We start from the raw sequence: 27,408 nt of genomic DNA, 5'->3' as shown, positions 1-27,408 counted from the left end.
GTTTTGGCACGCCCTGCCTGGAGGTGGGCACCGGCCCCACGGTCACAGCCCAAGAGGAAACCACATTCAGCTCCCAAACACCCTGATTTTCGGATCCAGCAGCTCCCTCTGACGTTAGCACGGAGCTGCCAGCTTTCCAGCCCTTTTGGGGGCACAAAACCCCTCCAGCAGCCTCTAAAATGCAGAAAAAACTCTTGGGACCGCGTCCCCGCGTCCCCACGTCCCCCCTGCCCGAGCCTGGGGCACCCCAGGTCCTGCAGCTCCTCGCAAGCCCCGCGGAGATGAGATTTGCACGGGCGATAGCATCAAAGCGAAGATGGGACGAGCCAACGGGATGAGCCGCCGTGACTAATTAAGCTTTCTCGCTAATTACTTCCAAGCCCGAGGCAGCAGCAGGGTTCCCTCACAGCGGGACAGCCGCTGGGGCATGAGGGCCAGCTCCCAGGGAAGCCACCCCGGCCTCGGACGGGCTTTTCACTGACCAAAAAACCAAAAAAAGCAGAAGCTCCCCTCCCCGTCACCACCTTCCCGAGCCCCAGGCGGGGGAACAGAACGGAGGAAAACCCGAAATGAGTTTTTTTTTTCTGTTCCACCATCAGAAAAGCGCCGCGGGTGCCCCGGGGGCCGCGTCCCGAGGACGGAGGTAGCCTGGTTTGTGTCTGCGGACGGACACCGCTGGCTCCGGGGACCTTTTCCTCCAGGCCAGAGCGAGGCGTTTGGGATGAGATCCGTGCGGGAAAAACCCCGAAAAGAAAAGCCGGGAAGGGAAGCGGCGCCGTGCCCGAAGGCAGGAGCTGTGATTGTCACTCCACGCTCACCCTGTGTCCCCATTGCACGCCCCACCAAGGAGCCGGGTGCCCAAAATGCTGCTCCCCTTTTTGGGGCCATCGTTTGGGGCAGGATGGGGGCTCCCCGAGGTGCGCAGCGCGTGCCACCCGGTGCATGAAGCCTCTGGAGACGCCGTGGCCGGGCAGTTTCGGGTCCTTCCCTCCCTGCGACCTTCTCTTAAACCCACAACCCCTCTCCCATCTCCATCCAGGGGTCTGTGGGTGCTCAGCACCTCCGGAGCCCCCTCCTGCACCCGGCAGCACCCAAGGGTCCCTGCTCCGTGCCACCTCCCCGCTCCTTCCCTATAATATGACAAAAAAAACCCTACAGCCCTCGCTTGGAGGCACCACGGGGCAGCCCCCCGCTGCGGGCAAAGTGCCACCAGGTCCCCCCCAGCACCCTGCTGTCCCCCCCAGTCCCTTCCCACCCCACGGGTCCAGCATCTTTGGGAACGTCGCCCCCCGAGGGGGGGCTGCGGCCACAAAAAGGCTTCGATAAGGGCAAGGGGGGGCTCGGGGTGAGCCCCCCGGCAGGGCGCAGAGCGACCCCGTGCACCGGGGCCCTGCTGCTATTGCACTTTTCTTTCGCTCAAGCGTCACCAGTTTCACACAGGGGGGGAGAAGGGAAGGCAGGGGGACACGGGGGGGGGGGACGGCAGCAGGGCCCCGTTGGGCTGGAGGGGTTGTGGGGGGGGTATGTACATGGGTAGGGGGGGGTGAGAAGGGTCCAGCTTGCTCGGTCCTGTTTGCTTTCCAGTGTGAAACAAGGTCCATGATTTGCTTAAAGTGGTTAATCGCTATTTTCCGTCTCTTTTTTTTTTTTTTTTTTCCTTTTTTTGTAAAAAGGGGGGAAGGGAGGGGGGCTGAGCGGATGGGTGGAGGGAGTGGGGGAAGAGGAAGGGAAAAGAGGGGGGACAGAAAACCGGGAGCAGCCCCCCCCCCCCCCCCCCCCCTTTCAACCTCACCCTGTTACCCTGGGCTGTAAACGAATCCGTGAATCCTCGCGGAGGAGTCTCTGAGCTCTCATTTTTCGGGCACCTTGCTGCCCCCCCCCTTGCGGTGCTGGCTCGGGGGTTTGGGGACGCGCTCGTCCCCGGCGGGGCTGCAGCGGGAGCCCTCCCAGTGCTCGGGGCTTTTCTTGTGATTAGTCTTTGCCGCCAGGCTCTCTTTGCCTTTGGGGGATATTTCCGGAGGCCTCTCCTTGGGTTTTCTCCCCCTTTTCTTCCCGTTTGTGCTTTTCTTTTTCTCCTCCTTGCTGGATGAAAGCTGCTCCCTGCTTTTCTTTTTCCGGCTGGCCTCGGCGGCGGTTCGGAACCAGTTCTGCATCCACGGGGTGATAACGGGGGCTGGTTAGGGACCTGCCTCGGCCCCAGCAGCCCCACAGAGCAGGCTCTCTCGCCCCCTTTTCCCAAGCCCCAGCTGCCCCATGCCTTTTGGCATCACCTCCCTGGAGGTTTTTGAGCACTGAGGCCCCCCCCAGGCTGGCACAGCAGCTCCGTGCCTTGCCCTGAGGCTGTCCCAACGAGGCTGATGCTGATGGGAGCTGCTGCGGGCAGATTTAAGGGGCTGGAGAGGGGCAAACCGAGCGCGGGCGCGTGGCAGCAGGGCCCCGGAGCAGCCCCAGCTGCTTCCTTACCTCCGAGTGAGCCTTGATGATGTGGTACTTGACCCCGCTCTCGGAGCTGAACTCCTTCTGGCAGAGGAGGCAGCGGTACTTGCCCACCGAGTGGTCCCCCTGCAAAGACACAGCACCGGCGGGCAGCCCCAGGGCAGAGCCCAGAGCTCCCCGAGCCTCCAAATTTCGGGTCCTGCAGGCTCGCGGGGCACAGCCAGCGCCCAATTTCGCTGCCCCTGCGTTACCCAGGGCGGCTGCGGGGCTGCGCAGACACCGTGTGGGGCCGCACGCCCCCGTTCCCTCGCTGTCAGCAGAGCTGTGATCTACAGGGACCGAGCCCTCGGCTAATTTACGCCCCCCAGCCTCACCTCGCTGCCCTCTGAGGCTGTCAAAGAGCTGCGGCTACCGCTGGGTTCCTGTCGGCACAGCCCTCCTGGGGGTGACTGATCACCCAGAGGGGGGGGGGGATAAATGTGTTCTCTTATTGACAAGGGGTTGATGGATGGCCCCCTCGGGCCACGCAGACATCGCTCGCTGGGAATTTCTCCCTGGCTGGCTCCGGGCTGTAAATCTGCAGCGGGACAGCTCGTGCGTTTTGGAGAGGGGCAGGCCCGGCTCCGTAAACCCTCCTGCAAAAATCAGCTCGGCTCCTCGAGCCCCACCAAGGACAGGGAGCTGCAGCGTGGGCTACGCCAGGCTTGCCTCTCGTGGGCAACGCAGCTGTGCATTTAGGGAAAATGATCCCGCAGGCCCTGGCTACCTTCTGTGCACAGGCACCAGAGCAGCGACAACAGAACCAGCCAGAAAACGCCTGGTTTTCGCTCAGAAACCATTTGCTGCTGGGTGCCCGGGTCTGCGAGCTCGCAAAGGAGCTGCCGGAGCCTCCTGCGCTTGCACTTTTATCCTGTGTAAATCCTGCTTCTTCTGCCGGGTCTCTGCAGCCCATTTTCGAACTGATCTCATTAGGGGCTGATGTTCCAGCTCGTGCGGGAGGTTGTGTTTTTAATAACCGTGGGGTGTGCGTTGGAGCTGCCTCCTGGAAGCTGCGTTCAACGCAAGCTGCAGCTGGAAACGTTTCAGGGCAGAAAGCTTTACGAGCTCACCCCGTTCCAAGGCGAGGGACCTACGCTGAGCTCCCGAGCCCTCCTCCTGTGGGGGCTGCAGGCCACCGCGGCCCCCCGGCGCTCGGCAGTGCCACCGCTCTGCCTGCCCGCAGCCCTGAGGTCTCTGCAGGGCTCCCAGCGGTGCTGGCCACAGCTGCGACTAAATCAGGGGCTGCAGGAGCTGTGCAGGGGCTGCTGCGGGTTGTCCTTGGGTCAGACGTTGGCTCAGGCAAGGGTTTTCCTCCAGGAGATAAAAGCTCTCCGCGACGCCCGCTGGGCTGCAGCCTCGCCACTTTTGGGTACGCAGGGCTGGGGGGTTGATCCCGCCCGGGTCGCCATCCTTTAACCCACGTCCTTTTTTATTTTTTTTTTTTATATTTTGTCCCTTGGCCTGCTTCTTCCGAAAGGACAAGCCCAAGCCCACCTCCGAGCCCAAGGTGCGAGAGGAGGCAGGACCTACCTTGGTGCAGTTGGCCAGGTGAGCTTTCAACCCCGAGACGCTGGAGTAGATGGCTTCGCAGCACTGCGGGAAAAGAAACACAGGAGGGTTGGCCACCTTTTGCCCTCGTCTCCAGGCCTTCCTCTAGCCCGTGGCCAGGAGCCCGCTGGGCCAGCGAGGCCACGGGTCCAGGCGGAGCAGCGGGAGGTTAATGCTGTGCGAGACGCCGAGGGCTCTGGGCACACGTTTCCTATTAGAGCTAATGGGAGCCATGTGGCCGCGTTCCCCCTGCAACGGGCTGGAAAAAAAAAGTCTCCCCTCAACGTCTCCGTGGAAAACGTCCATTTGCGAGCAGTCAGGAGGCCCTGCTGGGCTACAGGAGTTCTTGGAGCCACAGCAGACGCTTAACGGAGAAGGGAAATCACCAGGGCAGCGGCATGACCAGTTTCTGAGCAACGTCTTTTCAAAGCGCCTGTGTGTGTGACATTCATTAGCCAGTGCGTCTCCCCCGGCCTTGTGGTAACAGCCCCGCTCAAAATTCCCATTGCTGAGGCTTTGTTTCATGTTATAAATCAACGGCCCAGCACGAGGGTGGAGTTCACCTCCCTGCGAGCTCAGGCCAAGGCTGTTTTACAGCGAGATGAAGCACACACACCACGTCCCGGAGGCCTTTGCCTATCCCAGCGCTTAAAAAATAAAAATAAAATAAAAAAAACACGCACGAAAATACCCAAAACGACTTAAAACCAGCCCCGGCTTTACTCTGGGAAAAGCAGGTTCTGGGCAAAAAGGGCCTCCTAGGCACAGAGCACGCAGCCTTCGCCCTGTGCTGGTGCCAGAGCTCCCCAAAAGCAGCCCCAGCTTTTGGGGAGCTCCAAAACCTGCCTCCCACCAGCACCCAGGACCTGGGGGGTGATTTCCGAGCCCCCCCACGTGCTCGAGAGCCCTGGCAGGGGACGTGTTTCCAGCCCACGCTGCGTGGGGAGAGCAGCTCAAACCCGGGGCTGAGCAGCAACAAAACTGCCGCAGCCTCGGTGCCCGGGAACTTAAAGAACTGGGGGTTTCTGCCCCCAAAAAATTCCCCTCGTGGGGTGAAAGCAGGAGAGGAGAAGCGGTCCTTACGTTGTTGGGGCAGTTGATGTGTCCTTTCTCCTTCACTTCGTTCTTCCAGTTTTCCAGCAGCCTCGGGTTGAGCTTGGGAAGTCCCGGCCGGGTGTAGTTGAGCTGTGAACAAGGGGAAGGCGTTAGCAGAGCGGCCCTGTCCCGGGGGGGAGCCCCTGCTCTCCAAACGGGGTTGGACTCCCCCCCGTTCCCCCCAGAGAAGTGAATTAGGGTCAAAAACGAGCAGGGAAGCTTCCCCCGAGGATGTCCTCTCCCCTGGGCACTGAGCAGCACGGGGGTGGCTCTCCTGGAGAGCCAAGGGGCAGCGGGAACGGGGGGCGGTGGGGACGGCACGGGGCAGGAACCGCGGCCACCTCCAGGCAGAGCCACGAGAGAAGGTTCTAGATCCTGGGGCGCGCTCCCCACGGCTGCTCGGGGCCAGGCCTCGTCTCGGAGCAGCCCCTCGGCCACATTTTGTGACCCGCACGCTGGGCAGAGGGGACAGAGCCCAGCTGGAAGAGCCCCCGTGGCTGCCTCCCACCGGTTACCGGGCGCAGCCCCGTCGAACAATGAGAGCCTCTCGCCTCTCTGCCTCTCCTTCTGGCAGCGCTGCTCCTTCCAAGTGCTTTTAATTACAGCTTTATTAGCGACTCGGAGGGTTAGCTTAGCGGGCTGGCCTCTTCCAGCTCCGTTTCTGAGCGTTCAGCCCACGCAAACGCCTCCGTGGGGCGCGGGGCCCTACCTGCAGGGCTGCTGCCACCAGGGCGCACGGGGCTGCTCCTCCTGCAGCTGGAGCTGCCCTCGGCCATGCCACGATGCAGGCAGGAGCTGGGCGAGGACCACGGGGTGCTGCTCGCCTCCCCAAACCCTCGTTTTCTCGGTGGGACCCGTGAGGCTTTGGGGACGGGGGCTCCTCCAGCACATCAACGTAACTTTGCTCAGTGGAGACGGAGCAGGCTCAAAAAACACTTGCAGAGAGGTGCAAAAACCAGGCTGTTCCTTCAAAACATGCCCCCGGGCGTTTCACGCCAACCACAAAAGGCCCCCCCGGTGCCCCCCTCAGCTGGAGGAGGGAGGAGAGAGGCTCCACACGAAGGGCAGGGGCAAAGGGACTTGCGGAAGGGACGCTGGTGAGGACGGATGTGGAAAAATCCCCCAAGCCCCGGCGTGCTGCTCCTCCGTCACGCCTCGCGGCCACCAGGATGCCAGCAGAGCCCTTTGAAGCGCTGGGATGGGGGCATCCACCGCCCGCCCCCGTCCTCCCCTGCCCGGGGAAGGCGATGCCACCTCCAGGGGAGAACCCAGGAGGCTTTTTCTTGCCATTGATACCGAGAGCCGGGGATGCCAAGCGGCCTCCTTAATTAAAAGCCAATCAATCCCATGAACGAGCAAACATTAATGGGAACCGCAAGCAGCCCCGGCAACAACCCTCTCCCCCTGCGTGTCCCCGGGGAGGAGGCGGGGGGGGGATGTTCAGAGATGCGGGTTCTGCTGCTCCGGCTTCCCACTCCGGGGAAAAAAAGAAAAAATAAAATAAAATAAAATAAAATAAATCCCTCCCCGCTCTGCTCCAGCAGGCACTGCACAATGACATGCAAATCCCATGTCTTCCCGGGGCGCTGCGGTTCTGGGAATGTCAAAGCCATCTTTATGTCTCTATTAAGCAGGAGCCCCAGGCATGGAATATTTTATTTTCTTCCATTTATTTTCCTCAAACAGCCTGTAAGTGAAAATCTTCGGGGCCAGATCATTAAAAGAGCTACAACCGGGTTTGGCCGCGGCCCATCTTCCTCGGAACAGTCGAAGGATGCCGGGCTGGGAAGGCTCCTTTTCTGTGACGGGTGGTTTTATTTCCTTAACTTGCAGATTTCGATCCTCTCCGCTGTCCCCTTCCCCAAAATACATCGCAGCAAAGGAGAACCACGCACGCCAACACCTCGGCACAGCCCTCTGACCTCTCCGTGGTCCTGCCCCGTGCAAAATGCAGCTGATTTCACCCGGGAGGCAAAGCCAGGAGCTGTGGCCGGGCTCCTGAGCGAGGGCAGGGCACGGGGAACGGTCCCGGGGGGTCCTCACCTGAGCCCCCTGCTAGCAGCCAGCTCGGCCACCGCTGAGCCGAGTCCTCGGGGCTCAGCCTGGCTCCAGGACTTGCCGGTTTCTGCCCAGATGGCTGGGCCATTGTGTTGGGGGACAGACCCGAGCCAGATTTTTCTGGTCTGGGAATGCATTCCACTCCCAACGTGGGGTTTTCTTAAAAAAAACTCAAGCCCGCGGATGACTTCTGCCCTCGAGCTCGCTGACTGGTGCGTGCCAGCGCTTTGCTGCGAGCTCCCCGTCCATCCCAGCCCCTGTTGGGCTCAGCTCCCCTCTCCCTGCTCCTGCAGGACAGCAGCCGGGTCCCCAGCACCATGCAGACCCCCAGGAGCAGGCAGGAAAGCAAACATTTCCCCAAAAAGTGCTGGAGAGAGCAGGAAGGGCCGTGGTACCCGGCTGGAGCTGGGCTCGTGGCAGAACAAGACAAAAAAAAAAGCTCCAGGAGCACAAGCTGCTCCACGGGGGAGCAGTGAAGGCATCAGCCCATCACACAGCCGGATTTCCAAGGTGTTTTCTCCCTCCTTGCCTCTTTCCTCCGCTCTAGGAGGCTGTTTCCCTCCACCATGGGGTTCCCCTACCCAAAGGCTGAAGGCACCGAGGCAGAGCTGGGCCTTGCTGCAGGTAGGGGCTGGCTCCAGCAAAGGCCGGAGGAGGGCCGGGGGGATTGGCAGCATCTTCACGGAGCTTCTGGAGAGGAGATTTTTTCCCAGAAAAGCAGCAGGGGTGTGTGCCCTTCCCCAATCTGACATCCTCAGCAAGCGGCCGTTGTGAAATCCCTCATCTGGTTCAGCTTATCCAGAGGCAAATAAAGATCGGAGCGAGAAAATCAGGCTCCAGTGTATATTTAGAAGTGCTGGATCTGGTTAGCGCAGAAGGAAGGCATTGCAAGGCCTGGGATCCGAGCAGCAATCGTTTATTCTGATGCCATGGCTTTGGTGAGAAGGAATCCATCCTCCCGGGGGGGAAGGCGAAGGCGTCCCACCACGGGCCACCAACGGGATCCCAAAGCAGCGTCCCAGCCCGGCCAGGGCCGGCTGCGGCACGGCCACGGTGGGCACAATGTGGTGGGGGGGCTGCAGGGGGGCACCCGGAGGAGATTTGGGAGAGGCAGGATGCTGCCAAAGGAGCTGCCAAAGGAGCTGCACGCCCTCCCCCGAGGAAGAGCTTGGCTGCTTGGAGAAGGACGGAGCAGGGGGTGGCTTTCTTCATCGCCTCCCTCAGCGTCTCCGCGGGCTGCTGGGGCCGTGGCGTGTCGCTGGAGAGCTCGGGGACAGAGCAGGTCCTGCTCTGAACCAAACGGTGAGCAGGATGGGTGCTCCCAGTGCGGTACTGGCTGGAACTGGGAGCACTGGTACCCTCTGGGGCCCTGCAAATCCCTCGGTGTTGCTGCGAGGTGCGGCTGCAATCTGCCACCGACCCCTGACATCTCACCTCCAAGGCAGGGAAGGGGCCTGCGGGCTCAGCAGCGTGCTCCAAAGGGTGGAAACTTCTTCTTCTTCTCACGGTTAAGCAGGATTTGTCTCTTTGCAGCCCCAGTGCCCGCTCCCTGGGAAGGACGAGCACCGTGGGGGTGCTCAGCAGGAGCACCGGGCGACGCGCAGGGGTGCTGAGATGCTGCCCCCTGCCTGAAGCCCATTCAGAGCAGAGGGGGAATTCAGGAGCAGATGAGATTTCAGCATGTTGTCAAGGCGAGATGCACCCACAGATAAACTCTCACAGCTCCACACACGTCCACTCACCGCGCTCTGACCTCTGAATTCATCTCTGCAGCGAAACCGGGTGCAGCTGGGGCCAACAGAGGGCTCGAGGTCCTTGTTCTCCAGCCCAAAAGCCTCGCCTGGCACCTGGGAGCTGGGCTTGCTCCCCACTTCTCATCTTCGACGCCAATCTGCTGCCACCAACCTCGCAGCAATTCGGTTTTCTTAGCGCTGGGATGGAGCTCACGCGTTCAATTTGAACAATTAGACCACGAACACAAGAAACGTCTCGTAAAAAAACACAAAGGGAAGTTCATGGAGCTGTTGTGCCAGGAGCTGGAACCTTTCCGAGGTCTTTGTGTGCCGGCCTGCACATGGGCATGCTGGCCGGGCCCCTCCCTCAGCTCAGCCACAAAATACCCAAAGTCAAGAGCAAGGAGGAAAAGAGGAATGCAAATACCGAGTGGGAGAAGAGAGCACAACGCCTCTCCTCCTGGGAAGAGCCTCCCAGAAATGAAGCAGGAGAGATGGAAGGGATGAAATTCTGCCTGGGGAGTCCTTGCTCTCCGACGAGGTGATTGTTTTAGACCTGACCTGCTCTCTGTGTGTGCTCCTCGCTTGTCAGCCTTCACCTTGCCACAGACAACACACCTTCCTTCGTGACATCCTCGGGGCCAGATCCTGATCTCCCCACTGCTTGTATGGAGCCTCCAGGTCATGGAAGCAGCTCCGGGGCTCAGCCAAATTTCTTCAGAAAGAAATCTGCCATCCCTGCTAATTCACTGCACACACCGAACACGAGAACGCGAGGCCTCGGCCACCTGGGGCCCCGCTGCCGTGCCGGGCTGTCTGCGCACGAATAGCTCAAAGTGAGGAGAAGTAAAAGCCTCTTACCCGCTTTGTTTCGGGTACCAGGTCGTCCTTCATCCTCCGCTTGGTCCAGTCCCTGGCGAGCTCATCCTCTGCTATCTCCTGCAGGTGGAAGACGGCCACCTGAGCCGACGTGCGACGGATGCGGCCGCTTGGGGTCCTTTCAAAATCCTCCACGGGGCTGGGCTCTGGCTTCACCTCTGGCTCCTCTGGAGGCTGCAAAAAGAGACAAGAATTATGACTAGGGGAGAAGGGGAGAGCTCTCCACAGCCCAGGGATGGGGATACTCAGGTTTGGGCTGTTTGCAGACCTGCTGTGTGCAGGGACAGCAGCACCCCAGCACGGGGACCCCAGGCGCACGCCCGCCTCCTCCCACAACCACAGAGCCCAAGCACTGAGCTGATCGTGTCCTTTCCCACTCCCGGACTTCCCACGTGTATAAAAGTCTCAATTTATTAGATTTATGGGGTTATTAGAGTCGGATGCACTGTCAGGAGGGATCAACAGCACAGAGGATGCTCCCCAGGGACACATCCTGCCACCCCCAGCGGTGGCGAGCAGCCGGCGCTTGCTGGCTGCTGGAGGAGTGATCTGATCTTATTTTTTTTTGGCTGGAGCACAGCTGGGCAGCCCCACGGGTGCTGGGGAACACCGCCCGCCACTCCCCTCGCTTCAATACAGCTCCCTGCTTTTTGGGGATGGGCAAAGGGGGCTGTCGCCCGTTCCCCACCTACACTGCAAGCGACAACGCACGCGTGAGGTGACGAAAAAGGAGAAAACAACATCAGTCCGACGTCTGCACCTGCCTTGCCCGGCCCGGCCCTGCCCGGTTCGGTCCTGCCCACAGGCTCTGCAGCTCTGCAGTCCCCTACAGGGAGGGCTGGCCCCGTTCCTCGGGCTGCGGAGGTGTCCGGGGGGCTCACCGAGGCCGGGTGTTCTGACCGCACATGGTAATCGTGGCCAGCCTTGGATTTGTACTTCTTGCCGCAGTGTGGGCAGCTGAAGATGGGCTTGTCGGCCTCGGCGAGCTGCTTGCCGCAGCGTTTCTGGTGGTACTGGTAGCCCATCAAGCTGGAGAAGTTGGCCGCGCAGCCCTGGGGAGAAAAAGGGGAGAAGAGAAGGGTGAGGGAGGGCTGTGATTTCGGGATGAAACGGTCCCGGTGCCGCTGCTCCGGGCACGGCAGGAACGCGTCCTGCTCTGCAAACCCCTCCGACACGCAGGGGACCAACAGCTCCACTCCCCTCTGGCTGCCCCGTGCCCACGGAGGTGACACGGAGAGGCAGAGGGAGCAGCCCCCGATCCCCCTGAGCTACCTGCCCTGCTCTGACACACGGCCAAGGCTCCCCGGCCGGACAGACGGCAGGCAGGGAGCAGCGAGCGCGGCGGGCACGGGTTGCCAAGTGCCCCACGCAGCCAGCAAACCACCTGCAGAGACAAACCTCAGCCACACGCCCCCGTTACCTGCTCGTGACTCGTCTGCAAGCGGCTGGGCACCGTTCCGGCGCGGTTCGGTTGGGTTTACGCTCTGTGCAAGGGGCCCACGGCAGCTCCGTGCCCCTTTTTTGGGTTGGAGAGGCTGAGCTCGGCCTGCGGCCCTCCTCACCCTGCCCTGCTGCCACCCTGCTGCTAGGACGGCCCTAAGAGCTAGCGGGACGGGGACGGGGACGGGGACACGGAGAGCTGAGCTAAGGGGGAGCGGTGTGAGAAGTGGAGGGCGCACCGAGGGGTGCCAGGAGAGCACGCATCCCCTCTGCCTCGGGGCTCACTCCTTCCACCTTTTCACAGAACAAGAAACAGGAATCGTTCTTGTACCTCATTGGGGCATTTCAGTTTTCCCATCTGCTTTAGCACTTTCCTCAGCCTTTCCCGCTCTTCCTGTTCACCAAGTCCAGCGGTTTCCACAGGCACAGGCTGGAAACAAGGAAGTAACAGAAGCGACAGAGTCAACCATTTACTCATGTCCTCTGTGCCAGGAGTGGGTGGTAAAGCCCTGCCTCGCAGCAGCTGCCCCGGGCGGGCTGCAAACCTCGCCTTAGGCAAGCTGGGTCTCCCACTGCTCCGTGGTTTCGCTGCTAAACGCCAGCTTTGCTCACGCATTTCCCGTGGCTGCACCCAAAGGGCGAACCGAGAAATCCACGAGCAGTTCCTGCACAGAGAAGTCACCAGCCAGGCCAAAGAGCGGGAGATGAGTGCGCAGGTAAAGGACAAGTCACAACTGGTAAACACGGGTCATGGAGAGAGAGGGTTCTGCCTCGCCCTGCTGTCTCAGAGGCGTACACGATCGGGTTTTTAAGAGCAGCACCTAAATCGCTGCCTGCCAGATTTTGTTCGTGGCAAATTTTGTGGCTCCTTCTCACGTGGATGGTGGAGAGCAACACGTGGGATTTGGAGATTTGTGCAAAGCAGCACCCATCCATCCCGGATTTGTGGGCACAGGGTTGGAAACAGAGCTTTGCCCCTCGAAAGCCGCCTCACCGCACTCACTGAACCTTCCCCCGTTCTGGGCTTGGAAATCCTGTTTTGTTTTTCCAGCTCTCTGCTCTACGCTCAGGGGTGAACACGAAGCTAACCAGCTGCCTGGGGACGCAGGGCTTTGCTCGGCAAGGACGGGGGAAGGCTACTGCGGTCGTGGGGATCCCTCCTTTGAAAAGACAAAGGAAAGCGAGCTGCCGATTGCTTCATCTTCTGCATCTGCATCTTTGGGGAGAGAGGAGAAACGAGGTGTGAGGTGAGAGCTCCGCAGCCCTCTTACCTTGCTGACGTGTTCAGCCATGGTGTGGTAATTCAGCCCAGCTTTGGACTTGAACTGCTTTTTGCAGTGTTGACACTTCAAGGCGTCCTGCAGCTGGAGGAATCAGAAGCAAATCATCACGGGGGCTGCCAACACCTTCAGGTTTCCGAGGGCTGCTCCTCACCGAGCCCCGGGGGCAGCTGCTGCTGCGTCAGTTCCCCCTGGTGGGACTCAGCAGGCAACTCAGCACCCGTGTCCCCCCACCCCATCTGAGCCTGCCGCTCGGTTTTCTCTGTGTTGGCCTGGATATACCCCAGTTTTTGGAAAATATTCCATTGTGGGTGCAGATTTCAAGCCCCACTGGCTGGAAACATCTGCAAATGGTGTCTTAGTCTTCCCATTAGAGGGTTAGGACAGAGAAGCAGCTTTGATCTACCGGCCCGTCAGCGGATTGTGCTCTGCGCCCTGCTACCCAGGACAGATGCTGGAATACGACGTGCTTTATGGGCACCTGGGCTGCTTGGAATCGAGATGCAGATGATGGCTTTTGCTGGGGCTGGTACAAGAATTTATTGACTCAGGAGGTGAACGCTCCGAGCACCAGGAGACAGGATGTCTGGTGGGACAGGATGGTGCTGGGATGGCCACGGCTGTTCCTGCTCTTCCTGCCCGGGTGCTGCGCCACTCTCACCACTGCCCGTTCCCTCAAGTCTGGCCTAGAAGCTGGGGAGGGGATGCAGATGGAGCTGTGAATCCTTCCTTCTCCTAGAACTCTTGGAAAATGATGAATAAACTCACAGCAGCTAACTGGGAATGACCACTCGTACCTGTGCTCTGATGGGTTAATCCTGTTCTAGACCCCAGCAGCATCCTAACGAGGTGGGTGCTGAAAGCTCCTGGACTCACCAGATGCCAGTGCCAGCCAACATGGGGTTTATATCACTCTGGTTAACACTGAAGGACATCAAACGTTCCTGTCCTGCCAAGCTCTTCCAGCTGGGATGCTGGGAGGATACACCTGCCCTCATCTCCTTTTTGCTCAAGGATGTTGCAGCCATCCCTATCCTTTATTTCCTTTCTAAAACCTACGGAAAAGGGCAGACTGCTCAGCGACAACAGGCGTGAGCAAGGAAAGCAGGACCCAATTTCGGCTGTTTTACAAGAATTTCTGGAGTCTGCACATCCTTTTCCCATTGCCCAGCTAAGAAATACTTCAATCACTAAACAGAGAGCGAGCAGAGAGGGTGCCTGTGCTGCGGGGTCACTTCTGATGGGAGCATCCTGAGAGTAAAACCTGCTGCAGGCTCCCTGCAGAGATGCAGCTGAGGGGTGGACCTGCAGCCACACACCCCGAGTCTGAGGACTGTCCTTGCCAGGCCACAGGCTGCTCTGTGAAGCTATTTAGCTCCCGAAGTGGCACGGCCACCCAGAAGGGACTAAACCTCGTGGGAAAGGGAAGAACACACCTGCTCCTACAGCTGGAGCCGGCGTGCCCACTGGGACCAGCGCTTCTGCTGCTGCAGAGGGAGAGGCAGGCACGTCCTCCCGGGCAGGCGTGACTCGAGGCCACGCTAACTCTGCTTTGTCGTGAGCTTGGCAGGCTGTGCGAGCCCCGATTGCTTGGCTGAACACCCACAGGCCTATTTATAGAGGGGAAGACAGGCCTGACGGCTCGCGCAGATTTGCACTCGGGGGGCTGGCTGGCCTCGCAGCCCACGCGGAGCCTGCCTGGCGAGGGAGCCGCTCAGAAAGCACAGGAGATGAGGGAGCTGATGGCCAAGATCCCCCCTCCACCGAAGCCAGGACGCTAGTGGAGGCAGGATCCTGCCCAGCATCGATGTAACGCAGGGTTTGGAAGGGATAAATAGCCTCTCGCTGCTGGATAAAGAGGGAGGCAAAGGCTGAGGAGGCACTGACAGAAAATGAATGTGGAATCAAAGCCGAGCCATGTATTTTCAAAGTGGGAGGCATCGATCCCACCTTGGCTTTCTGTGGCAGTGGCTCTGCAGCATGCCAGGTGACAGCTGAAGATGTAATCCTTTGCTCTGACGGATGGCGCTGTGGCAGAGGGACAATTTTTCACTGTGCCATTACTGAACTCCTGCATCGCGACAGTCTGCCCGCAGCACATCCAAGCTCGGTGTCTCTCTGAGACGTGCTCTCATTCAACCACAATTTATCTGGCCCGATGCAAGGCATGGCACGCAGCGAAACCCCACAGCCAGGTCTCTGGAGGAGGACAGATTAAGAGACAACCCCAGCAATCTCTCCGGCCTTAAAACTATTCATTTAGCTGCTAGAAATAACTGACTCGGCTGGGTACGCGGGGACAAAGGGCCCAGACCACAAAGGGAATTCAGAATTGATGAGAATTAGGTGTCCAAATTCCTCTCTGTGTTTGAAACAAAGGGAGGCAGCAGCTCTCTGAAGATGACTAGCAAGAGCTCTATCAGCCACAGCCCAGAACTGCTTTGAGAAGTACCAATATGGTTTGTGAGCAGCGCATGCACGTGGCCATTGCCTTCCAAAATCCAAAGGTGTCACTGAATACAGCAAGCCCTTACTTTCTGACAGACGTCCATGTGCTTTTTGAGCCCAACGACAGTTTTCCTGGTTATCACGCTGCAGGTTGGACAGGCAACTTCCCCCTTCTCGCTGATCTCCCGCTGCCACTGGTCCTCGGGATTTGCTGGGGAGAGGAGAGGAGAGGAGAGGAGAAGGGAGGTGTGACACCCAGCCAGAGACAAGAACCGCCGGGACTGTTCAGCAGAGAGCAGCCCTTTGTTATTCCCCTGCTGGTATCTTGCAGAGTTAAAATATCACCATGCCCCTGGCCACCTGAACTTGCCCTGCTTGGAATAACTCCCCCCTGCCAAAAAAAAACAGTGAGAGGGAGGGAAACAAAGGTGAGCGCCTCGGCTCCATCCGGACGCGTGCCTGGAAAGCTTCCTTGGCATTTCTCTTCCCAGCAGACACACGGTCAGCTAGGGGAGCGCTGGCTTCCAGGCGTGTGTTTGTTTGAATGGCTGTGACCAGCTTAAAAAAAACCACCCCAAATAAAAAGAGCCACGTGACCAAAACGTGTTCCCAGGTCCAGAGTTCACGCCGCGTTCTCAGAACGACACCAGGTTTCCAGCAAGGGAAGCCCGGGCTGAATGAAATCCTCCAAGGCTGTTTATTTGGAAGCGTTTGCATGGCTGGGAGATCAGAGAGTCATTTATTTGAATCTGAAACCAGCACAAGGCGTTGCAGCTGTGTTTATCTTCTACATCCTGCGCTCCTCCTGCTGTCAGAACTCCCAGGGAAAGCCAGCAACCTGGGCTAGGATGCAGGCTGCAGCCCGGAGGCTCCACGAAGAAACAATCATCGTTAGAATTACACACACCCAGTGTCATTTGTGGGGACGACGTTTGGAAAATGCCATCATCCCACAGGCTGGCCCAAACCGTGGTCACACTAAAGCCAGGTGGACCCAGGATTTGGCTGCCAGCTCCCAGCACTTGCAGGAAGCTGATCTGTCCTCACGGTGAAGCAGAGCTGGGACACCCCTTTCAGGATGTCAGCTGTGACTGCAGCAACGTTTTACGGTCAGCAGTGTTTTTATGCTGCACCTCAAAAAGGGAAGGAGCTGCCTGCATCTATTTCTCGTGCTGTTTTCAGCTCCTGCTTCCACAAACTGTGGAAGTGGGGCTCGTGCAGGCTCAGCACAGAGAACAGGACCGAGGCAGCAAGCAGCCAGGCTGCAGGCAGAGCTGCTGCCTCCCATCTGCCTCCACCAGCCCTACCTGCTGGTAGATGTGCAGCTGCTTCCTTCTTCACACCAGCTCCCGGAGTTTTCTTTTTCAGCTCCTCCACGTTGGTGCTCCCCTCCAGCTTCTTGGCTCGATGGGCTTTTGCCTTGTCCTCTGCTTTGACAAGACCTGAAGAAAGAAGGGATGCTTATTCAGCACTTGATTCCATACCATCAGACCAATCTGCATTCAGCAGGGATCCCTCGTAGAAAACTGGGCAAACTGGGATCCCAGACACCAGATCCCACAAGGTCTCATCCCACAAGGGCTCTGTGCACAGCCGTCATGATGGATGCAGGCCTCTCCCCATCCTGCTGGCTGCTGGGGAGGTGAGGAAGGACAGAAAGAGAGGGAAGAGGAACCCCCTGGGCTGCTGGCACCATTCTCGAGCTGCCTGCAAAGCAGAGAGGCTGGGAAATGATGGGCTGGGAGAGGGATTTGAAGGCAGGGCTCTCTGTGCACACACAGACAGCATCCTGTGACACCGGTGGCACCCTTGTCTTTGGGGAGTGACTGCCTTGTGGTGTCACAAACTGCATGTTGAACCAGGGGACGCAGGCAAACGCCAGCTCTGTCTCACTCTGTTGGAGGCAGAAGGTCACAGGGGGACCAGCTTATTCACGAGGAACCCGCAGCAGATATTTCAGTCTGCAGAGGTGCCCCTGTGGGGAACTTAAGGAAAACGACCCCAGCCTTCCCAGGAGGCAGAGGCCAGGAAATCGCAGCGCCCACATCCTGTCTGCTCTCTGCTGAGCGTGTTTAATTCCTTCAGAGCCATCAGTGCCTCTCCTCCAGCGCCTGGAAGCCCATGTTTAATTCCCCCAGTTGAACAAATTTCAGAGGCAGCACGAATCCAGCTGCTCTCATGCTGGGGTGCTGCAGGTTTCCTCCCTCCACACCCCGCTGGGTGTGCAGAGGGAGCGTGGCCACGGTCCCACACAGCTCTGCCAGGCTGAAGCAGCCACCTCCCGAGCCTCCTCTCAGCAAACACCCCGGGAACAGGGCTCTTCCCCCCCGAATTCATTTTCTGTCATGTGGGCGACCAGCTCTGAGACAGTCTGAGGGATGGATGCGTCACCCAGCCTCCCTAAGCAGCAGAAATCCCTCGCAGCTCCACGGGAAATACCGTGGCATCCCAGGCCAGCGTTTGCCTGTCTCATGGCTCCCTGGTGTAAAAAGCTCATTCTTTTTGTGTTGTGGCCTTTACCACGTCCTTCCCCCTCTTTCCTCATTCTCAGGACTGGGTTCCTGAGCAGAGCAGACGGGGTTGTGATCAGTGCCAGCAGTGCTACTGCCCCGCAGTTCCCTTTTGACACCTTTATCCACCTGGCTTTAGCGTGACCACAGTTTGAGCCGGCCTGTGGGATGATGGCATTTTCCTAAAGTCATCTCCACAAGGCATCAAATCCTCCAGAGAGAGGTTCCCGTGGCCCGGGGGGCTCCCACGTTACCTCCACCACGGGGAGGGCTCTTGGGGAAGGGGCTTGCCTGAAGTGTGGCAGGGAGAAGTTACGACCCTACAGCTGCCCACGGCCATCCCGCGTTACCTTTCAGTCCAAACGTCCCCGAGATGGATGGCTGCTCCCCCGTAAACTTCTTAGGAGTTTTCTGTTTCCTTCCTGACTCAAAAGAGAGAAACAGAGAGAGAGATTTGGTTAAATACCCATACTGCTGGGTGCTTTTCAGCAGTCCCGGGGCCAGGGGTGCGCACACTCAGTGTCAGGAACAGGCAGAGGGAAATCCCAAGGCGGCCTTCACCACGATGAAATAAAAGGGGGTGCTGAATGAAACAAGCAGCCCAGCAGCCACTAACACCACAAAACTAGAAGGAATAACGGTACCCAGGGCCAATTCAGCGACTGCAGGCATGGCTCTGCCCGGTGCCAAGAGCCTCGTGGTTTCCCCACCCTCACGAGCTAAGGTATTTGTTGCTGGTTCACTTTGGAGCTGCAAGCAGTGTAAACCCATGCTCTGATGGATAAGCAGGGCTCAGGCAGTGCTAACAGAGACTCCTCACTCCCCATAAGCAAGGAAAATGTGTTTGCCAATCACCCCGGCTCAGGACGGATGAGCTGACAGAGCAGCGTGCTGCGCCGCAGGTAATTCAACCCATTTCCAGCCGAGGGGCCCTATGGAAATATCCCTGCCACAGCTGCAACCCTTTTTTTTTTTTTTTTTTTAAACTCCCAGTGGAGTTCAAAGCAAGAACCCGTGGGGGCAAATTCTCAGGATGTGGAAAAAAGGCTTCAGAGAGAAAAGCTTCGGAGCAAGCAGAGCCCCAACCCTTCCCGGGTTCCCCGACCCAGCACAGCCCCGGGCTCTAATCTTACTGTGCTTCATCCTCTCGGGGTCTTCCTCCTGCAGCGAGGCCTGGCTGCCCCCCTGCTGCCCGGCGTCCTTGCCGCTGGAGGATTTGGCCGTGGGGGTGGCAGCCGCGATCGCCTCGGCCGCCGCGATCTGAAACTCCTTGCTCTCGCGGCTCTCCGCCGGGCACTCGCCGTTCTCGGCGCGCTCCTGGGCCGCGGCTTTTTCCGTCTTTGCCTGTTTGGGATGGATGGTGGGGCAAGCTGAACTCTCAGCAGCTCTAGGGCAAAGCACAGAGGGCTCGTTTAAAGAGGGCTTGAAAGGCAAGATGTCCCTGACACCTCTCCCCCACTCCCTGGCCCGGATGGCGGGGATGGAGGTGGGGACGCCGCCCTCCTCCCGGCTCCCAGCCGGCCGGGTGCCACCACCACGCAGCCCGGCCGCAGCCTGCTACCTTTTCTTGCCGCCGCTCTTCCCAAGGGCTTTCTGCACTTTGTTTTCTGCTTTGCTGCTTGGCACCGGCCGGTCCAGGTGATTCCAGAGGCGATGCTTTTCTAGCTGGGTTTTGGAGGTGAAGGCGGCTTCGCAGTAGGAGCACGAGTAGGTCAGCTTCTCCGAGATCGCACCCTGCGCAGGGCGAGGAGAGACAGGCAGGCAGAGGTGTTAGGCCACAAAAGGGCCAAGATTTTTCTGGTGCAGGGACTCCCAACCCTTCCCGATGGTCCAAACTCCCTCCAGGCTCCAGGTCCTGCTGCGCTGCAGGGCCCTTGGTCCCCCCTGTGTGCACCTCACACCGTCCCCAACCCGTTTGTGCCCTCCCCGTCTTCATCTCAGGTTTCTCCTGGGGTTTGCAGCCCGAGAGGAGCTTTACCTGCAGGCAGTAACGGAAAAGTTGGCCGCCAGGAGGGACACGCAGCCCTCAGGTCTCCTTACCCCTTGGCAGCGCTGGTAGTGGTACTTCAAGCCGTAAATGCTGGGGAACTCCAGCCAGCAGCCGGAGTTGGGGCATTTCACCCTGGAGTGGGCTTTGAATTCGTCCTTCCACTGGTTCATCAGGGGGAGCTGGGAAGGAGAGAAGAGAAACGTGGCTGAGTGAGAAGTTTCCCGTTCCCTGGCTGTGTCCGGAGGGCTGGGGTCACACGTGGGACCTCTGCCCACCACCCAGAGCTGCTTTTTCTGCAGCCTGGTAGTTCCTCCTGAGCATTTACCTTGCTCCCAGCCAGGCTGGGGAAAATAAATCAGGCCAGAAGCCGCCCGGGTGATTTAACCACCCCACATTTCATCCGGTCGGTAAATCACCACCCCCCCCCCCCCAGTGCCCACGCTCTCCTGACAAACTGCTCGGCGCGTTGTCCACGCTGGAAATGAAACTGCACAATTCTCGGGGGAATAAATCAACCAGCCCCTCGTGCTCTCTAATCATCAGCCAAACCCGAGGCGGCTGCGAGAGCTTATCTGGGAACGACACGGGGAAGGGGAGGTTTGTGGAGGGTCCTGATCCCCACCAGGGTTTTGTGGGGTGCTGGGTGATGCCGTGCACCCCCACGGAGGGGACAGAGGGGCTGAAATCTTGCTGAGCTGAGGAAAATACTGCTCTGAAGAGCGGGGCTGGCTGTGGTGGGCAGTGCAGCAAACTTTGGGGAGCAAACCAGGGGCTGGGGTCGGATCCGGAGCCAGGGAGCGCGAGGTCTTACCGGGATGTCCTTCAGCGCCTGGTTCTCCGCCTTGGGTCGTCCTTTCTTCTTGCCCTCGGTTTTGTCACTGGTCGCATTTCCTGCAAACAGACACGGTGCTCGTCACCCGCTGCCCCAGCCCCAGGCTGCCCTGCCGGGGGTGCAGATTCCCCTCGGGAAGGGGATTGCAGCTTCCCCACGGCTCGGAGCACAGCCTGGTACCTGCAGGCACCCGTACAGGAGATGGCTGTGCCCAGCTTCTCCTGTTTTTTGGCTGTTTTTTTTTTTTTTGACCCTTCTCCTTTTAATCGCAGAAGCAAAGCGGAGCAGTTGCAGCACAGCTGGGGCTTGCTTTGGAAAACCACACTTCCACTGGGGTCGGAAGAAAGCCTTCCTTAGCAAAAGAAATCCGTCTGGGGCAGGGGCTGGGCACAGAAATCCCCCGGCCCCTTTGCTGGGGGATCCTACAGATGGAAACATGGCCCCATAAAACCCAGCACAGCCTGCTCGGAGCCAGCAGCCGGGCCTTTTTGCCATGTTCACTCATGCTGCTTCTGCACAAAAGTGTTTTTGGGCACAGGATCTGTTTATTGGGATGATTTCCAGGCACCCCAGAGACATGCTCGGGTTCGTCTCCATCACCAGAGACCTGGCAGCCCGCTCACAACCCCGCCAGGCTCAGGAGAGCTCTGGCAGGTGCCGAATGCTTCCTACCTCACCTGCAGCTCTCGCTCTGCTGGCCGCTTGGGTTTTGCAGGTTTTTCACCTGCTCCCTTGGGTGCAGCCCCACGCCGGGGCGGCGAGCACACGAAGCCACCACGGCCACCACGCCGGGTCCCTGCGAGCCCAGTTTGGCCACAAGCAGCCTCCCCTGGAGGCTTGCAGAGGGCTGCCAACCTCAGCAATCTGCTGCTTTGGTTATTTCCAGCGTGCTGTTTGCTGCCCTGGGGACCTGGAGGCGTTCGTGGTGCCGGCACCGTGGGTGCTGCGTGCCGCCCGGTCCCTCCGTCGTGCTCTGATTCCCCAGCCTAAGAATCGCTAGGAGAAACATTCCAAATCAGGGCAATTTCTGAAAATACAGGTCAGGCAGCAGAGCCGAGGGGAGGGGAGCGCAGGGAACAGCACTGGCAGATTTCTGCCAGGTCTTCTGGCTTGGTTCGTGGCTTGGCTGCAGCCGTGCCAAAGCCACCACCCTGGCCAAGGGAAGGGCACCGGTTCCCGGGCCACGTTTTTAACCCTGCTCCATCCTGGGGCAGGCACAAATCCTCGTGCACAAGCTCTCGTTGGCACAGCTCGAAAGAGGGAAGCAAAAGCAACGACTGAGGGGAATGACAAGTGCCTGGTGGCAGCAAACTCCTCCTCTGGGTGCACGCAGCGAGCGCTCACAGCAGCGGCGTGGCCGCAGGAGAGGGTGGCTGGTGGTGGAGGTGTTGCTGCAAAGCTCCCGAGGCTGAGGGCTGAGGGCTAACCCAGAGCTCTGAGCCATGCAGAACATTCACACCGAGATCTGAGAGGGCTTTCCTGGCGAGAATCAGATAAAAAGGGGCTGGAAGCCGAGCCGGCAATCCCCCCCCAAGCTCCCGAGGAACCGCAGCTCGGCTCCGAGCCTGTGGCTGGCTGCGCTCAGAAGCCAGCCCAGGATTTCTGAACAAGTGAGAGAGATTAAACACAAAGCCGGCCAGTTACCTACAGAGGCGCTGCCAAAAACATCCAACTCTCTCCTTTTTTTTCACGCCTCCTGCCCCAGCAGCCAGGGGTAAAATGGCAAAAAGCAAGACAATTTCCTCATTTCTTTCCAGCCCTGTGAAGTCCGGCCAGCTGGTTCGCTTCGCTTTGAGAGCCACGGAGGCGTCATTTGGAGCTCCTGCACCCCCTGGGAACTCCGCTAGCCATGAAGGCCTGCAAGAGGTGGCTCCCAGCACTGCTGCTCCCTGCTATTCCTCCCCTTTTTTTTTCCTGCTTTCTCTCTTAAATGCTTCAAACTAGCCCGAATTCCAAAGATCCCAGAGCAGCAGGAAGAGCACACCCCCATCCAGAAGCTTGGCACGCCTGCAGCCACAGCTCGCTCAGGCTCTCCTCTCCTTTTAACACCTTCCCCAAGTCTCAAAACTTTTGGGGACGCTTCAAGCCAGACAAGTTCATGACAGCTTCCAGGCAAGGCACCTCCCAGTGCCCTCTGCGATCAGCTGCTGGCTGGGGTCAGCGAGGGCAGGCAGGGAGAGCAAGCAGGAGGAACAGAAAACGCTTCTCCTTTTCCAGCACGACGCCTGCGGTCGCTGTGGTGAGCCGTGGTGTGCCACGGTGCGCCGTGCTGGCATGCAGCAGGCACCACAGCATGCTGGCTGCTGAACCCCGGCCTTTCCAGGCACTCCTAAAAGGCACAAACCTGATTCTGAGGGTATTTTCGGGGCTGGCACCGTGGCTGTGTCCCCCTGCAGCGGGTCGTGCTGTGTCAGCAAGGTGGGACCGGCGCGCTCTTTAAAAACGGGGACTGGGGATGGCTCTCGCCAAGAGATTTAGGGTTTCTTTGGAGCAAGACCGAAAGCACAGCACAGAAAGTGCACTCCCTGCCCTGCCCTGGCCATGTGGGGTCAGCAAAGCAACCGCAGGAGAGGCTCCTTCCTCCCCAGCCTGCGCTGAGCCAAATTCGCCCTGGCACAGAGCGCCCTGAAGCTGCACCCCGCGACGTTGAGGAGCTCCGAGAGCCTCTCAGCATCACAGAGCGGATTTACCCGGCGGAAAGAGACAGGAGAAAAATCTCCTCGGGCTCCGGGATTCCAGGATAGAGCAATCAGCCATCCATCAGCGCGACAGCCCTCAGCACGAGGGTCCCCCAGGGCTGGTGCGGCGGCGAGCAACCTCCTGGGGGGGCGCGACACGGGAGGCAGCGGATGCTCTGTGCTCCTTTCAAGCCTTTCCAGCCTTTTCATGTAGCACTCGGCTCCCCGACGTGACAAATAGAGGGCGAGACACCCGGCTCGTTAGACTGGCACGTGTTCCTTTAGAGGGAGAGACCTCTAAAGGGAGAGCCCGGCCCCTCCGCCCTGTGGAAATAAAGGTCAGGTCCTTACCGAGCTTGGGGAGCTCCGCCGGGGGGTTTATCCTCGTGTCTGTCCTGCTTTCTTTGCTGGCAGCGGGTTTGGTGGATCCTGCCGTTTTCCTTCCCCCTTTGCAGGTGTAGGGATCCGCCATCTCTGCAAGGAGCAAGGGACGGGTTAGGATTCACGCACGGGGCCCCTCGGCGCCGCGAACGACACGTGGGAAAGGCGAGGGGAGCTGCTGGAAAGGAGGCAGGGAGGGAAATGAGGGAAAGTGTCCCACGGCTGGAGCGTTCCCACCAAGGGGAGAAGCGGGGCAGGTTTCTGAGTGTTCGTTGCGCGGCTGAGCAAAGCCACAGACATGGTCGAGAACCTGCTTTCATTATCGGCTGCTTCCCTCTCCGCGTGCAACAGCCAAGATTTTATTAAAAATTACGGGCTGGCTCCGTCGGGGGAAGCAACGAATAAATGGCTTTTCCTCCTCGTTTATTTCTCCGCTTTCATTGAAGACACCAAAAGGCAAAAAAAAATAAAAAAAATAAAAAAAAAATAGTGAGTTTTAATGAGCAGATGTAGTGATAAATTTCCAATTTTCCTTATTAATGGGAAACCGTTATAAACCGAGGATTGTTAATGTTATCTAAATTTTCCGTATTAATAATTCAATTTGGCTTCTCTGGAAATAATGAACATCAGAAATCATCGCAGAAGGCCCAAGCTTGCTCCCAAGGGCAGCAGGCAGCAGGACACCCCTCGACTCCAGCCGTGCCGGGACGAAGGCCGTGGAGTGGCCGCTTCTCGCCCAAGCTCCTCTCAAGCACCCCGAGACATCGAGCCCAAACCTTGCCGTGCTCTGGTTAACGGGGACACAACGAGGCTCCAGACAGAGTGAGGACAGGTTTTAGTCCCACAGCGCTTCATTCGTTCTTGTTTCTTCATTCCCGGGCCCATCTTCACGCCCCTGAGCCCACCACCTGCTTGCACCCGTGGGTGCCGGCTGCCGCGGCGCTTCCTCCCCGCCAGACGTCTGCGGATCCGTGCTGACGAGGAGCAGCACTGCTCAGGGGGAAAAAAGTGCCCCAGAACTCTGCAACGAGGCCACCAGATCCTCGGGAGCGAGCCCTGCTCCCCACCAGGGCTGTGTCCATCCCCGGAGCTGGGAAATCGACTCCGGTGCTCAGCCAGCACGTCCCCTCCCAGCACGTGCGCGGCCGGTGACAAATATCTGGTGCTCTGCACGGGCCCAGAGGTGAAGCAGATCAAACGGGAAAGCCCAGCCTTGAAAACAGGTTCTCTGGATTCCTGCACTCAGGAATCGTTTATTCAGCTCGTTTTGGCTGGCTGGGAGCTGCGGCTCCCTCCCCAAAACGGCTCCTCCACGTGCGCGCCACCGGGGACAAAGCTGTCCCCATCCTCCCCTGCCACCTCCTGCCACCCCCAGGCCATCCTCGCAGTCGAGAAATAAAATTCCTTGCTCGCAGAAATAAAAGATCTGAGAGATCCCAGCTAAATGGAAGCTGAAGAAGAGCCAATCTTGGGGAAAACCCCGCTGTGGTCCACGGCACCGACGTCCTGCTCGCGTCCAGGAGCTACTGGTTCATGCCCTGCTCCCGCAGCTCATCCTTCCTCCCTGTCCCCTCAACGGGGTCCTTTCTGGCCAGCTTCGGGGGTTTTAAACTTCTTTGCTTTCCACACCAAACACTACTTTGATTATTTTTTCTCCCCCTCCTCTTATTTTTTTGACTACACGAAAAATAAAAGCAAAAAAAAAACCACTCGGCGAGAGCCCAGCTCCGCTCCCCGGCCACCGCCACAACCCCAGGGCTCCCGGAGGAATTGCCCCAGAGGCGGAGAGCAGGAATCAGCCCCATTGTTTCCCACCACGTCCAAACTTCTCACTGGGTTTTGAGGAAGGCACGCTGAGAGCAGACACCGGCCCGCTCCGCGAGCCTTGCCGCCATTTCCTTGCGTTTTGGTGAAAACCCTCCTGCAGCTGGGGACGGGGGAGCAGATCCTGGTGGGTCCGACTGCGAGGGCGCACGGGGAAAAGCGGGGCTGACCCCACAGCAGCCGAGGGCACCCTGAGCACCGACCCGGCTGCTGCAGCAGCTCCGCAGATCGAGCTTCCAGCTCTCCTTTGGGTACCTGGCGCAGAAGTTAGCGGCGGCGTTTTTTTAAGCATCCCCGCTCCAGCATCCGGGGAAAAAAAAAAAAACAAAAAAACACAAAAAAACAGAGTGCCAACGTAAGAGCCAGCACGGGATGAGCAAGGAGGAAAGCTGCAGAGCCTCACGAGGTAACGGGGAGGAAGCACGTGGTGCTGGAGGGTGAGGAGGGAAGTTTGGGAACCCGTCCCACGCACGTTTCTCTGCTGGGCTTCAGCGGGGACAGCAGCGTCCCCGTGCTGGGGACTTCCCGTGCTGGGAAATTCGGCACAAACTGGAGACGAGGACGGAAATCCACATAAAAATACCTGCCCGGCACCCGCTGGGTGACACAGCCCTAAACGGGGCAGGACGGCCGCCCAGAGCCCTGCTCTGCGGGGCCAAGAGCTCTTTTGGGACAGAGCCACGCATCAGGGGACGTCCCCCTCGGGGTCCTTCAGCCCCCCGAGGAAAAAGCAGCAGAAAACTGGTGGCGTTGCAGCCAGAGCGCCTCTTTCTGGGCGTGGGCGCAGCTTTTTTTGATGGTTTAAAGTTTCTGTCGGGAACGCGTTCAGCAAGTCCCTCCCCCCCCTCGCCCATCCTCGGGCACAAAAGCAAATGGGGAAAGCGCGCACACACACATAAAAAAATAAATAAAAAACACACACACACAAAAAAAAAACCAAAAAAACAGCAGACAATGAGCAGCAGCGGCGGCTCCGTCCCCAAATCTGCTCGGCCTCAAAGCCTGGACGGAGCCACCACCCTGCCCCGGTGACAAGCAGGGGACGTGGGGACAGGGTGATGGAGGGGCAGCGGGTGGCCGTGGCGGTGACCGGGGTGTCCTCGTGCTCTGGGCATCCTCGGAGTGAGAGGACACGGGTGCTGTCACCTCACTGGGCTGTCCTGTCCCCTTGTCACCTCGCTGGGCTGTCCTGTCCCTTGTTGTCACTTCTCTGGGCTGTCCTGTCCCCTCGTTGGGCTGTCCTGTCCCCTGTTGTCACCTTGTTGGGTTGTTCTGTCCCTTGTTGTCACCTCGCTGGGCTGTCCTGTCCCCCTGTCACCTCTCTGGGCTGTCCTGTCCCTTATTGTCACCTTGTTGGGCTGTCCTGTCCCCTGTTGTCACTTCTCTGGGCTGTTCTGTCCCTTGTCACCTCACTGAGCCATCCTGTCCCCTGTTGTCACCTCATTGGGCTGTCGTGTCCCCCGGTCACCTCACTGGGCTGTCCTGTCCCCTTGTCACCTCGTTGGGCTGTTGTGTCCCCTGTTGTCACTTCTCTGGGCTGTCCTGTCCCCTGTCCCCTGTCCCCTGTCCCCCTGTCCCCTGTCACCTCTCTGAGCCGTCCCGTCGCCTGTCACCCCTCTGTGCCACCACCTTTCACCCCCTGAGGCCGATGCCACCCTCCTGTCCCCTCCCCACCCCTTGTCCCCCCTCCTCCTGCCACCCCATCCCCCTGTCACCCCGTCACCCCCTCCCCGTCCCCTCAGCACCCCCTGCCCCATCCCCATCCCACCCCGCTGCACCCCCCCCACATCCCACCCCCCCCCTCATCCCCTTCACCCCCCCGGTCCCTGAGGGGCCACCTCCCCCTTCGGTGCCCACCCTGAGGGCTTTGGGGACCGGGGGGGACCCCAAAAAAACGGCCCCAAAAGCGGGGCCGAGCCGCGCTCCCCGCTAGGGGAAGCGAGAGGCAAAATGGCGACGGGGCTGCGGCGGGAGGAGAGCGGGGGGGGGGGGGGGGGGGGGGCTGGAACCGGGGATCCCCGCACCGGAGCCGAGCTTTGGCCGCAGCGGAGCCGGGAACCGGAGCTGCACCGTGAAGCCGGGAGCCCAACCGTGAAGCCGGAGCCTTGGCCTTCCCCAGCCCGGTGCTTACCTCGGCGGCCGCCCCTTCGGCTGCGGGGCTCCCCGGCGAGCCGCCAGCCGCGGAGCCGAGCTCCGGTGCCGAGCTCCCCGCCCGCCGCCGCCGCCGCCGCCTC

General features: G+C 59.4%; 1 protein-coding gene across 4 annotated transcripts; it reads right to left on the bottom strand.

The window, feature by feature from the left end:
- Window positions 1-1,741: 1,741 nt before the first annotated feature.
- ZNF512B (zinc finger protein 512B) lies at window positions 1,742-27,377 on the bottom strand. Of its 4 annotated transcripts, none has more exons than XM_032198602.1 (17): window positions 27,306-27,377; window positions 23,318-23,440; window positions 20,268-20,347; window positions 19,507-19,635; window positions 19,028-19,200; window positions 18,600-18,853; window positions 17,817-17,888; window positions 16,264-16,398; window positions 15,043-15,167; window positions 12,500-12,592; window positions 11,560-11,658; window positions 10,553-10,840; window positions 9,771-9,962; window positions 5,107-5,208; window positions 4,006-4,068; window positions 2,464-2,562; window positions 1,742-2,147 (listed from the first exon to the last, which is right to left on the bottom strand). In XM_032198602.1, the coding sequence occupies exons 2-17, from the start codon at window positions 23,436-23,438 to the stop codon at window positions 1,851-1,853; spliced, it is 2,322 nt and encodes a 773-aa protein (XP_032054493.1). In that variant the 5' UTR covers window positions 23,439-23,440; window positions 27,306-27,377; the 3' UTR covers window positions 1,742-1,850. The 4 variants fall into 4 exon arrangements, with proteins under 4 accessions (XP_032054493.1, XP_032054496.1, XP_032054494.1 ...); XM_032198605.1 differs by having other exon boundaries at window positions 10,670-10,840; XM_032198603.1 differs by lacking the exon at window positions 27,306-27,377 and adding an exon at window positions 26,321-26,723.
- Window positions 27,378-27,408: the final 31 nt, after the last annotated feature.

The sequence above is a fragment of the Aythya fuligula genome, chromosome 16 (genome assembly GCF_009819795.1).
Source record: "Aythya fuligula isolate bAytFul2 chromosome 16, bAytFul2.pri, whole genome shotgun sequence".
Taxonomy (NCBI): Eukaryota; Metazoa; Chordata; class Aves; order Anseriformes; family Anatidae; genus Aythya; species Aythya fuligula.
The sequence above is the reverse complement of the archived record's forward strand: the minus strand, read 5'-3'. Positions and strand labels throughout refer to the sequence as shown.